This window comes from Diadema antillarum, unplaced genomic scaffold, assembly GCF_040938485.1.
Source record: "Diadema antillarum isolate AM-2024a unplaced genomic scaffold, OU_Dant_1.0 scf00000022, whole genome shotgun sequence".
NCBI classification, from domain to species: domain Eukaryota; kingdom Metazoa; phylum Echinodermata; class Echinoidea; order Diadematoida; family Diadematidae; genus Diadema; species Diadema antillarum.
Window position 1 is genome coordinate 461,610 of NW_027270911.1, and position 13,450 is coordinate 475,059.

The following is a 13,450-nucleotide window of genomic DNA, read 5'->3' on the forward strand; positions in this document are numbered from 1 at the left end:
TAGTTTCCTGTATCATGATTGTATAATGAGTTGTTAGAAATTAGATAAATGAAAGGAAATGCCTGTTTATCACATATATAAAAAATAGATATTTTCTTTGATACTGCATTCGTTATACATACCACGAATTTTCATTTGGAGGATGTTAAAATTATCCATTTTATTTTCCTTATTCTTCAAAAGATTTAATCTCAAATATCTTCTAATTGATAAAAATCGGTACATCTGGTTTTGGGGTTTTGTTTTTTGTTTTGCATTGAATGTCTTATATTCATATTCACATACACTGTAAAAACATCGGTGTTAGATTTAACACCATGGGTGTTAAATCTAACACCGATCAAGCTTCAATAAAGGACCACACCCACAGGACTGGTGTAGAAAATGCATTGTGACGGTGTTAAAAAGTGTTCACCTGGCACTTCGTGGTGTTAATTTGACACTGTGGCCGGTGATGTTTTTGACACTGCGCTAGAGTTAATTCATTAATGACACCGCATGTTGTTGATTTGATATTGGTGGTGTTAATTTCAATGGTATAACACCCGTCCAGCTTCTATAGAAGACCACACCAACTGTTACTGTGGTGTAAATGTGTTTACACTTAAAAAAAAAATCAAGTACTTTATCGGAAAATTCCTCATCGTCTTGTTCAGAATTAACAAGAAATTCAGTCCCTAAGAAACTACTAGTATTCAAAAAAAAACAATTTTATATTTTGAAATGACACCCGGAGGTGTTAATCTAACACCATGAATGAGAACCGGAAATTTAACACCAGCTCGGTGTTTCATATTTAACACCGGACTTTTTGCAGTGTACAATGATTAGGAGACGGAAAGTCAGGTCATTATATTCCCCCGGCCTACATGCCGTCGAACTCTGTCCACTCTTCAGTTGGATATTTACCTGTGTTCATATTTCGAGGCAGACGTTCACCTTTGAAAGCACTCCACAAAGTTGAATGATACACACAAATACACACACACACACACGCACACCTGAACTTATGATGCAGACACTGAGAATGGTTTATTTGGCATCCATGGTCCCTATCAAAGCAAATAAATCTGTTACTTTTGATATGCCTATATAACAACATGTAGTTATCCGTGATGAGAATCGTGTTGGCAGTAATTGGACGAAAAATTTTATCAACGAAGAGGGTCACCTTCACGAGTTCGCAGAGCGATAGAGGCATTTAACAGTGATTTCCTATATTCAAGCGCTCTATAATACCCATGTGGGTTATATGAGATATTTTGTATCTTCATACATTTATACAAAATATGATACAGATGGATTTTAACAAGGGAGTGGTGGCCAAGAAATGCCTCAATATCATAAATTTTTCACAGAATTCAAGATCTTCTCATGAGGATCCGTTTCCATCTGCAGAACGTTCTCAGTTTCAAAAGAGTAAATGTCATGTAATCAATAAGGAGCTACACCATTCTCACTGTCGCCTGTCATGATGAATTCTGGACAACTTTTCCCCGCCCATACCTAAATGGCCTCACACCTTAATCGTCCCATATCTAGTAAACATTAAACTCCGTCCACGTTCAAAAGCACTGAACAATTACTGAAGGTGGAAGTAAAATCAATATTTGAGTATACGTGTGTCCTATGCATATTGCATTGTGATTTCAACCTTCTTATGAATTCTCGGACTTTGCCACGAAGTGGAAACACACCGGTGGTCAGTTTAACCAATGGGAGCCAGTAAGTAGGGTCTATGTACACACCACCACGAACTCCATTACCATTACCCAAGTCTGGATGGTCGACCTCAATACTCCCCAAGCAGTTAACTTCATTGTCAGGAAGCAAAGCTCTGAGAGAGGTATAGAGACTGGTCATCCACCTGGTGAATTACAACTGCTTCTTCGCTATCAGCCTTATTAAGAAGACTTTTCAAGATGGCGCCATCGGGTGATGTCAAAAGTAAGCCATATTATTTCCCCACGATTTCGTGGCAGATTTAGATGAGTGCTGATACATCTAAGGGTCGTTTGGCATGATCATACCCAACGTAGTATACGCTTTTTTGTTTTTCTCTTGATTGTTGTTTTTCTAATTTCATGATGCGGAGGTCCAGGTATGGGGAGAGAGAGAGGGTTAACCAAAGAGTTTCAGCCCAAATCAAGTTACTAACACATCTGAATCACAATTGCAAAAGGTTCCAGATAGGATGTATCACACAATCAATTTTCACTCATACCCTGACCCATGTCTAGTAGTGCTTTTGTGAGTGGGTTACACCAAATTGGGACTTGGTTGTTGTTATCGTTGTTGTTGTTGTTTCATTTTGTGCAAACTTTTGAAATGCACGCTTTACCCATGCATTTGTCTTTGGGTGTTTTTTTTTTTCACTGTAATGTATTGCATTCTTGGTTCGAAGTACGTTGTATAATTTTCAATCTCGATGACTCGATGTCAGTTACATGTTATCTTATTTCAATGCATCTCCATCGATTCGTTACTAATGCCCCTTCGGATAATCATGTTTTTATTTCGATGCTACTTCTGTATCGCCTCCACTGCCGGTTCGATTTGATATACGAAGTGATGGTAGCGCAGCGGGAAGTTTAAAATGTTGAACATGGACGATTGTTCTTATAGGTCTTTTGCTCTTGTCGATCCATGGCCCTGAAATACAAGAATACGAAGGGGACTAAGCAACTAAGGACTAAGGAATTACATGAATAATATGGAGCGGTCATACCGGCATACCCCAGTGTGTTCTCCGTCTTTCGCTAAACTTGTTTTAAACCTACCTTTTTCTTTCAATGTCGAGCATATCTGTTTCAAAAGAATGATATTCTGAAGCTGTATCTGCATACCTTATTAATTTTAAGTTCCGATGAAAGAAAGAAATAATTGAATTTGGAATTAGAATTGAATTAAATTGAATTGAATTGAAATGAATTGAAATGAATTGAATTGAATTGAATTTAATCGAATTTAATTGATTCCAAAATTACAAATAGGCCTAACAAGGCAAAATAAGCAACTCCCGTATGGTCAATCTCGATGCAGTTTTATACGGAGAAATGATTTAACAGTTTTCAAAGCGTTTGTCATTTATCAGAGTTAACACAAAATAACACTCTAGTGTCTCGATGCAGTTTTATACGGAGAAATGATTTAACAGTTTTCAAAGCGTTTGTCATTTATCAGAGTTAACACAAAATAACACTCTAGAATAGAACAAAGAAAATAGACAATCAGCTACTGTTATTCAATGTGTTACTGTAATCATGCAGTCAAACGTGCAACTGTCTTGCAAACGTCATGATTTTAGACCCTAGTATAAAGAGGACAATATATCAAAGTAGTTTGCAGAAAGTTTGAATAACAACCTAAACACACACTCATATTCACACACGCACACACGCACACACACACACACACACACACACACAAACACACACACAATGTACATACTAACAATGAGGTCTTTAAACCACCCCAATTTCCAATTTCCTTTATTCATAAAATGACTTCTATCACAGGAATACAACTTGAACATCCTTACAACATGGGGATGTTTCGTGAGGCATGGGCATTGACGAATCAATTAATTTTTGTACGTTGCGAATCCTTACAGCAGACCTTATATTATAATCTTATATCCTTCTCGCCCAGTGGTTTTGGTGACGGGCTCGTCGGGCTACATAGCCACTCACATTGTGAAGCAACTCCTGGAGGCCGGCTACAAGGTTCGAGGGACTGTGAGGAGTCTGAGCAATCCAAAGAAAGTGACGCCATTGAAGGAGCTCTGCCCCAATGCTGCCCACGAGCTGGAGCTGGTGGAAGCCGACTTGGTAAAAGATGAAGGATGGAAAGAGTGAGTACATGGTGCATCAGCAGCAATCTGAATCAATCTATCAAGCAATCTATTGACCATACGAAGAAAACCGTAATGGTCATCGAATGCCTGTGGAAAAGTTGAAATGATAATGCGAAAATGTGTAAGTGTAATATGGGCTGCAATTTAGTTAAAATAAAATGAAGCGAAGTCTAGTATTATATACAACGATTTTTTTTTCTGTTTCTATAATGCGATCCCATTGTATAGAGTCAAAAAAGCTAACGTAGATATGTCTTACGTGATAATTATAAACTTCAATTAGACTTCTTCGTGACAAGAATTTTCATTATCAAAGTTCTATCAATTTTCGTTTGATCCAGGATTGATATTTGGATATCCCATGATAAAGTGTTCTCGTGATAAGAAATGACCTGAACAATTAATGTCTGTTCTTGTATTCTCTCTTTTTACATAACAGTGATAAGAAAAGAAGTCCAATTTTAAGATGTAGAACTCTATATCCTGCATGTGATTTTCTAATACAGTAAAATATTTAGCATTTACACTATCAACGTGTCATAAGTCCATTAGGTTAATGCCATGGCTTTGTAGCAAGGATAACTTCCACGTTGTGGTCACGAGTACTCAACCTGAAAGCACGAACGCACTGGTGTGTGTATGTATGATTAGATGACTTGCAAGAAAAGAAAAAAGAAAACCATGTTTTGGACAATTTGGAGTTAGCAGTACACACTGAATGTTTGTGCACTCAAACTTGTATTATTGCAATGTGCACATCTGTCACTGGAAAAATACTCCAGCAAATCTCAGAAAATATTGTTCGAACTATTTTACCGAATATTGTTATCATTGTACCAGCAATATGGCGAATGCGATACAGCCTGCTGCAATGGTCAAAGGTCAATAAATCTCGTTCAAGTTGTTCGGATTTGCCTAAGAAAAGCATTCTTTCTTCCATTGTTACCAGCAAATGAAACCAACGGTCGCCAGAGGTTATATTTTCTGTTCAATATATTTATCTGTCTCTCTGTTTGTGTTCAAGATATAACCAATTCAAATGAAATTCTTCAAAATGTTCGAGGTACTCTCTAAAAAATATCGAGTGAAAATATTCACTCTTAAAGGAGTGAATTAAAAAAGAGTGGATTTAGAGTAAAAATGTTCGTTTTCACTCATTTTGGAGTGACCTCAGGGATTACTCGAAGATTTTGGAGTGATCCCTGAGGTCACTCTAAAACGAGTGAAAAAGAACATTTTCACTCAAAATTCACTCCAATTTCACTTAAACTCACTCTTTTTTGAATTAACTCCTTTAAGAGTGAATGTTTTCACTCGATTTTTTTAGAGAGTATATGTTCATGATGAGATAAGAGACCAAAAAAAAAAACAAACAAACAAACAACAATTTGGGGTCATCTGATCAAAGGTTAATGGTCATAGGGGGAGTTCATTAAGGAAATGAAGTACGCTAAATCTAATAATTACTCTGCGACGAATGATCTTTTTTTCTGGTTTTTTTTTTTAAACCAAAATCAATGTGGGGGTCAAAGGTCAAAGGCCATTGGTTCATGATAAGGCTTATGCTGTGCCGAAAATGTATATTTCATCAAGGTAAATTTTAGAAACAATTCACTGGACCACCGCACATAATCATGGTTGTATGATGGTATATGGTATTGTCACGGCCGGTCTCTCTTCGGAACATAGTCGTATGTGGTATAGTTAATAGGAGATTGTGAGTGTGGTGTACTGGGTCGGAGAAGTGTGAGAAGACATGTATTGTTCCTTTGAGATTCCGTGATAGATGAGGTTGGTAGCGGGCCTCACGGACTGTAGAGTGGATGTTGAAGCATGACAGACTGCACTAAGACTCAAGATTCCGGTTCACAATGACTTTATTAAGGCGACATGACACTCGCCTGCTCCAAATGACGTTCAATACATGTACACGGTATAACATTGCCATTCTTGTGATCTGCCGAAGTCTGACACTAATCCCAGAGTAATCTTATTCCAATCCTATCCCAGTGTGTAGCTCAATCTCAGTCTCAATCTCAATGTAATCTGCCTAACAAAGAGAAACCCTGCTCTATTTATAGTGGACATGGCAGTGACCGTCAGTGTGGCTAGCTGTCAATCACGTTTACAAAGCAGACGATCAAATTAGACACACCAGACCCAGCGTAAACATGAAACAAAGAACAAGAAGGGAGAAGAGGAGAGAGAGAGAGAGACTAGACGGGGAACAAAGAACAACATAGGAGAAGGGAAGAGAGGAGGACCGGATTACAAACATAGAACAACATAGGAGAGGGGAAGAGAGAGGGACTGGACGAGAACAAAGAACAACATATGCGAGGGAGAGAGAGAGACGAGGCGAGAGACAAAGAACAACATAAGAGACAATGGACGAGCTAATTAAGGCGAAGAGAAGAGAAGAGACAGAGAAGACGCTGAGCTGGCAGTGTACCTCGCTTACACAACAGAAACACACAGAGCATATTACCTAGCTTACATAACAAAAACACAACAGATTACTGAACGCTATACTTAATCATATACGTATAAATATAAAACCGTTACAGTATATGACTGATATGCCATACATGGTCTCTGATTGACTCTACCCAGGGCCGTCCAGGGGTGCAGTCATGTCCTCCACACCGCCAGCCCGCTCCCTCTGGGGAACCCAAAGCATGAAGATGAACTTCTCAAACCCGCCGTAGAGGGCACGACGAGGGTTCTCCAGGCATGCGCAGATGTCGGAGGAGTAAAGAGGGTGGTGGTAACGAGTTCGTGCGCCGCTATTTCGGGTAAGATCATGAAATGTTAAATTTGCAGTTGGTCTCTATTGCAAATGAAATTGGTATGAATATTTAATTACAAAACGAAAACACGTGTATTATTTGTTTTATATACTCAAAAGATAATAACAAGCGTCAGAGGCCACAGCAAATCAAACTGACTCGTAATTGTTTGATACGAAAATTGGAAATGGAAATTCATGCCAACAGGATACAAGGATAGTACAAGGATGCAGTTTGACTTTTTCTTCCTGAAATCAACAAAATTGTATAATATACATTGAACTATCTACAAGCGTGAAGGGTAAGCTATACAGACTGTATGAGGTCATACAATAAATTGTAGTTATGTAGGAAGACAAGTTTAGAACCTTTACATGAGATAAGACATGAGATGAATGTAAATGTGAATTTTTTTTTCAAATAGTAGTCAATGACTTATCCATGAAAAAAAAGGCACTTGCTTGAAATGAACAATGATAGTCAATATATAAGATATTGAACATATTATAATATATATGTAAATGTACCTATATTTTTACATAGAGAGAATATATCTCTATATAATTTTGATATATAGTATACATGTAATATTTATATTATATATTCATATGTGTATAATTTGGACATGGGTTGATAAATAGAGAGAAAGAAACAGAGGGGAAGGGGGGAGTGCGTATTTGTATGAGGTTTATTTTTGCATGTGATGTGGTTGTTTGGTGTGGTTTGATGCTTTCCCTTAGACCTGATGGAGAACAACGAAACGCCCATTGACGAGAGTCAATGGAGGAACCTGAACAGTACCCTGAACGACACGTACGGAAAGAGCAAGGCTCTGGCCGAGAGAGCTGCCTGGGACTTCGTGGAGAATATGCCAGGTACTAGCAGACGTTTCATTTTTCAATCGAATCGTTTTATCATGCCCGGTGTGAAGCAAAAAAACAAACAAACCGAAAATGAATTGTTCCCTAATTTGCCAACACTTCTATGTTTTCCAATGGCAGAAGTCATCGAAATCATTATAGCTTCTATAAACTATCACACTCACTCCCATGTTCTTGTGAAAAGATAATGGCACGAATGAAGGTCACTTTTGGTGGTAACTTAGAGCCTCTGGGTTTCCTTTAGAGTTAAAGCTTCTTTATTCAATTATATAACTATGCACGTATAGGGCCTATACTGAAAAGCAAAAAGGTGTAATCTATAACACTGAAGTGCTAGTTAGACCAAACTCTAAGGCCTCGGCACACCGAGCACGGTAACGGCAACGGTCCGGGTTTTTTTTTTTGTGTTGTTGTTGTTGTTGTTGTTGTTGTTTTGTTTTTTGCTCTTTTTTTTTGATATGGTATGTCTTAAGGAACCATGTCTGGTTCTGTTACAAATTCGCTTCCCCGCTAATAATTATGTTACAAAATAAATCTTCAACAGGTGATTGTGCTGCTCTTGATTTTGACCTATTAAAAGAACAAAATTTTGGTCGACTGTGTTCTGAATTATTCATTTTCTTAACAGAACCACACATGGTTCCTTTTGGTGCGCCGTAGCGAAAAACCGGTCCGTTGCCGTTACCGTGCTAGGTCTGCCGAGGCCCTTCGATAACATCAGCAAGAGCAAACCCTTATGTCTATAATCTATGTGATTGCAATCGTTCCTGTTATCTTCTTTGGCCTTATTTTCATTCAAACTTTCCACTTTTCACCTGTTGTCAGCTGAGTCCAGGTTTGAATTGGCCACCATCAACCCATCCGTGGTCCTGGGACCCGTTCTGTGCGGTACGCCGGGGGCCAGCGTCCAGATCATTCAGACATTAATGGAGCGCGCTACGCCGGTCGTGCCCAAACTCAATTTCCCCGTTTGTGACGTGCGCGATGTGGCAAGGGCCCACGTCATCGCTATGACCCTACCAGAGGCAGCGGGTGAGTCCATCCAGGGGAAGGGGGAAGTCCAGGCTCTTATACACAGAGGGACTTATTATAGAGCAACAAATATGAAGAACAATAATCCCAAACGGAAAACAAAGCTGCACTGTTCTAGAGCGTTACTGAAATCATAGAGAATGAAATCTCATAATTATAGTGATGATTATGATGATGATTATCACTGTGATTATCATTGCTGTAATTTCTATCATATTTATCGCCATCATTATTTCGGTTCGAAACTGCTCTGTCGCTTCAACGCAAGTGACAGTCAAGGGTGAATTCAAATAACAATTGCATCCAGAACGTTCATATTTCAAATATTTCATCGATCGTTTTACCATATTGTATTTACTGTAATTTCGTATTTTCTTTTATGTCGATCAATTTATCATTATTATCACTTTAATTGAGTTGTTGAAATTTCCATAGCAAAACTTTTTCTGTTATTCATGATCCAGGTAACCGACACATCATTTCACCGTTCAACCTGTGGTTCAAAGAGATGTCCGAGATTCTCAGCCCCGAATTCAGGGACAAAGGTACAGGGAGACACAGACACTCTCTCCACGAACCGACCACAACAGACCGTACATACATAGTAGGCGTGACTTCGTCAGCCCGAAGTTCAAACTTATATTTTGCAGTCTTGGAAAATAGCCCGATACTGCGATAGCGCGCTATATAGTTCATGAATATATAGCGCGCTAAATTGACGAACGAAAGGATAGCCCAAGATTTCTTGGGACATTTTTTTCTGAACAAATAGTGCGCTATTTGTGTCTTCACCGCACAAACGGAGGGCTAATTTGACTTCGGTAAATTTCCCAACCGCAAAAAACAGCGCGCTATTGTGAAAACTCAGGCTGATGAAATCCCTTAACTGGTGTGCATGTATGATTATTGTAATCGTGTACACACCAGGGTGGAAGTGTACATTCAGTACGTACAGTTGTATTCACATGCAATTACAGCAAGAACAATATTCAAAACACAGATTAGTGCTTTCAGGGTTTAGATTTTGTCATGGACGAGATATTTCATCATGCATATCTTCTTGACCAATGTGAATTTAAGTCCATGTGAATCTGCCTATCGATAGTAATAACACCAAAAACGAAGAGGTCACACTGCAAGATTAACGTTTGTCATATGAGGACATAGGTCACATTCATGGTCTTATGCACACAAAAAAATTAAATACACATTTCAATTTCGATTCCAATTTCAGTTCATTTTCATATTTCACATGAAAATGGCAAGGAAAAAATACACTTACACAACACAAAAATTACCAAAAACAAATTACGTGAAACTTCCCTTGACTTTTCAACATTCTGTCTCAATATAAAATACATAGGTCTGTTTGCAGTATAGTGTTGGGCTATGTTCAAAGTAAGGAGAATGATGGGTCCTACGTAAGAGTAAGCTTTTTCAGTCGTAGGTCCCAAGATAAAAGGAGATATAATAGGGAAATATGGAGGACATTCATTATCTACTTTCGACCATTATGATAGAGTAGAAACGATCTAAGCAAGAAAACCAATAAATACAAACATTTAAACAAATATTACCAAAGAAAACATAGAGAAGCCACAGGATGTAACATTATCAGTAACACATTACTAAAAATAAAAACATTGAAGGCAACAACAACATTCATTCGGAAATTATAGTGCAAACTGTAAATTCCCCTTATAATCATGTTGTAGTATTCACTTATCCATTGACGTACGATTGTTGTTGTCGTTGTTTTTTCCTGCTTATCATTTATAGGTTACAAACCTCCTACTTCCGTAGCCCCCGGCTGTTTGATCCGATTTGCCGGACTGTTCAGCCAGAATGCTAAAGCTATCTCTCAGTTGTCTGGACATGTGGCTAAGTTTTCAGACACCAGGGTAAGAAAAAATATACTATCTACAAAAACACACACACACACAAACAAAAGCAGAATACCTTCAAAGTCTTCAGCAATGTTCAGTGCATATTCAAAATTATAGAGGCATAGAGGAATACCATTACTGGACATCTGTTTACTGCGGAGTTCTTAAATCCATTATATATCTTATTTTGTGAAAAGAGAAGTAGTTTTTCATACGATCAGGTATTTTTTGAAAACAAATTCATGTAAAGTATCATGTTTATAGTAAGGATGTATTATGTAATTGTGATATTTCTCACTAAGACTCCGTTATTCAACAAAAGATTGAATAAGGCAAGGACGCTAGGGTAGGCCTACATGTTGCTCCCTTTGTATTTTACTTTGTTCAGAGAGGTGTGGGTCGCGCAAGACCTGGAGATTTGATGAGACATGCTAGCGCGGGAATCCACTGTGATCACCAACATGAACTCACGTCATGCATAGTCGGGAATAACCCATGTTCAGAACTACTGAAGTTGTCTGACACAAAACGACAGTATAATAGCTACATGTCCTACTTCGGATATTCTTTGTAACGCCATGTATGTTTCAAAATACGTGCACTCCTCGACCAGCTGCTTTCAAGTTGCGATTTTCCTTCTCTGTTTAATTTCTGGTCTATTCTTATATACGACATAATTTCTATTTCTCAATCAATTTCTTTACCTCATTATTACGTTCATAACACCAGCTTCGACAGGTTCTTGGCATTACCCCGTACGACCCTAAGGACTCGCTGATCGACATGGCCTACTCCTGCATCGAAAAGGGGTTCATCGTTCGCAAGAAGGGCTACTACAACCCGAAGGAATAACGGGAGACGAGTTAGGCCAAAAGGAGACGCCGAACAAAACTCAGGAACAGTCGGGTCTGGTTTATACGAAAAAAAAAAAAGAATCTGAAGACAACATGCTGAAAGATACAAGCTTTCATGGACGAAATGAGATCTTAGAGAAAGTTTTGAAGTGGACACACTCTCACGGGTCTATGCATCTTACACTTATTATTACTACAACAAGAAAAAAAAAACAGAAAAAAAATTACCAGTAGCCGATTCTCTGTACTTTTTACCCGAGGTATACTTCAGTTATTTAATTCGACCATCTATTTCAAGTGTGTTATGATTAATGTTCAACATCTTCTTTATTTTTAACCCTGATCTGGTCATATACCTTTTCATATGATATCGGTTCTTTTTCTTAGATTAGATCTTATATTCATATATTATTTTCTCATTATGATTTAAACTTTATGCCAAATGATATCATTATTTTTTAGTCACCGTATACGTAAGCATGCACACTTAGTGCAAAGTTACTGTAGGTGTCGAACTGGTTTTTAAAAAAGATTGATTGTAATTCAATATTGGTAAAACAAATCATATTCATTTTAAGCATTCGGATACTAATACAGATGGCTCTGTATGCAATATAAACATTGACAATGTATCTCCTGAACGTAAAAGTTCTCCAACATTTTTAGTTGTTGTCATTAATGAAAATTCAACTTGGAACGATTATAAATCATGCGTCAGCATACAACCTGTAATTCCAGAAAGAAATCATGATGTATTCTGTTTAAGACTAGACGTTATCTTTTCCCCAAGTTCCCTTCTTATATAACTGTTCAATTCCCTCATCCTAGCATATTGCAATCTACTGAGGGCCACGAGAGCGAAGACTAAACTGTATTGATTTGCTACAAAAGAAAGCTATTCGCATTTGTACTTGCTCACAATATCTAGCCAACATAAAGCCACCTATTATCTAATTATAAAAAATTAACGTATTTGATACAAATAAACTTCAATGTTAACTTTTCATGTTTGAATATTTGAATAAATTACCGTCATTTTCTTTTAACGAGTTTTTCAAGTTGAATTATACTATTCATTCTTGTCCTAAATTTTCATCTAGTAAATCCCAAGCTATAAATTGCAAAAAAAACAACAACAACAACAAACAAACAAACAAACAAACACAGGACAAAATTGCCCAAACCTTCGGAACGCACTTTAAGATTATGGTAAGTTATGTCAAACGTTGTATTCTTTTAAGGCTAGAGTAAAAACTAAGTTACTACTACCAGACCGTAATCAGAGAACATTGTTTTTGCATTAACTAGGTTCTTTTTTTTTTATTACATGAATGAGATTTAAAACTCGTGCAAGGTACATTGTGTTTCTTATTGTTGATGCACGAAGATTGGACTCACAATGGGATTGAGACTGTCAAAAAGGGAAAAAATTGACATTTTCACACATACACTCACACACACACACACACACACACACTTTTTTTTTTCAAATAATATCCATTCACTTCCAATCAAAATAATTAATGCACTTTGGTATTACTGTACAGACATAAGAAAATAATTCTTTTGAAGAAAACTTAAATAGTTAAACATTTTCATGTTTAGATAAAACAAATAAAATGACAATGTATACCTATACAGCAGTTGCCGGAAAAAAATGATAATGGAAGTATATTATACATGTATCTAAAATAAAGGCATCCCTCTGAACAATTCTCCTTAGCTGCAAACCTAACTATCCTTTCTAAGCATATACTCCTTCAATATGAAGTACTAAAAACACACGCAAACACACGCACACAAACTTGCACCCACACACAAGAAACCCCCAACAAAACAAAATGAGAATGGATTATTACTTTTTTCTGTTGTGAAAATAGCCTCTGATCCCGAACAGGAAGTATTGGTGGTTTTTATGCACCTGTGGCTCCATTAAGACGTATACATCTATGCGCAATGACTCAGCATTTTTTTTTTTTTTTTTGTTGGAGGGGGCATTTTAACTTCTGTCGGTATTGTGTGCGCTGAGACCCTTCATATTATATTGAAAACCACCATAAAAACCAAATATTTGCGTACGTCGATATCATAACGTCTTTACACTGTTGTGTCAAGGCAAGATTTAAGATAAGGGAGTGATCAAATTGATGAT

General features: G+C 37.4%; 1 protein-coding gene across 1 annotated transcript; it reads left to right on the top strand.

Annotated features, from left to right (window-relative positions):
- Positions 1 to 1,922: 1,922 nt before the first annotated feature.
- LOC139730209 (uncharacterized) lies at positions 1,923 to 11,296 on the top strand. Its single transcript, XM_071641110.1, has 8 exons — positions 1,923 to 1,947; positions 3,652 to 3,853; positions 6,470 to 6,651; positions 7,386 to 7,520; positions 8,352 to 8,558; positions 9,023 to 9,103; positions 10,338 to 10,459; positions 11,174 to 11,296. Exons 1-8 carry the CDS (start codon positions 1,923 to 1,925, stop codon positions 11,294 to 11,296), a joined length of 1,077 nt encoding a protein of 358 aa, XP_071497211.1.
- The last annotated feature ends 2,154 nt before the right edge of the window (positions 11,297 to 13,450 follow it).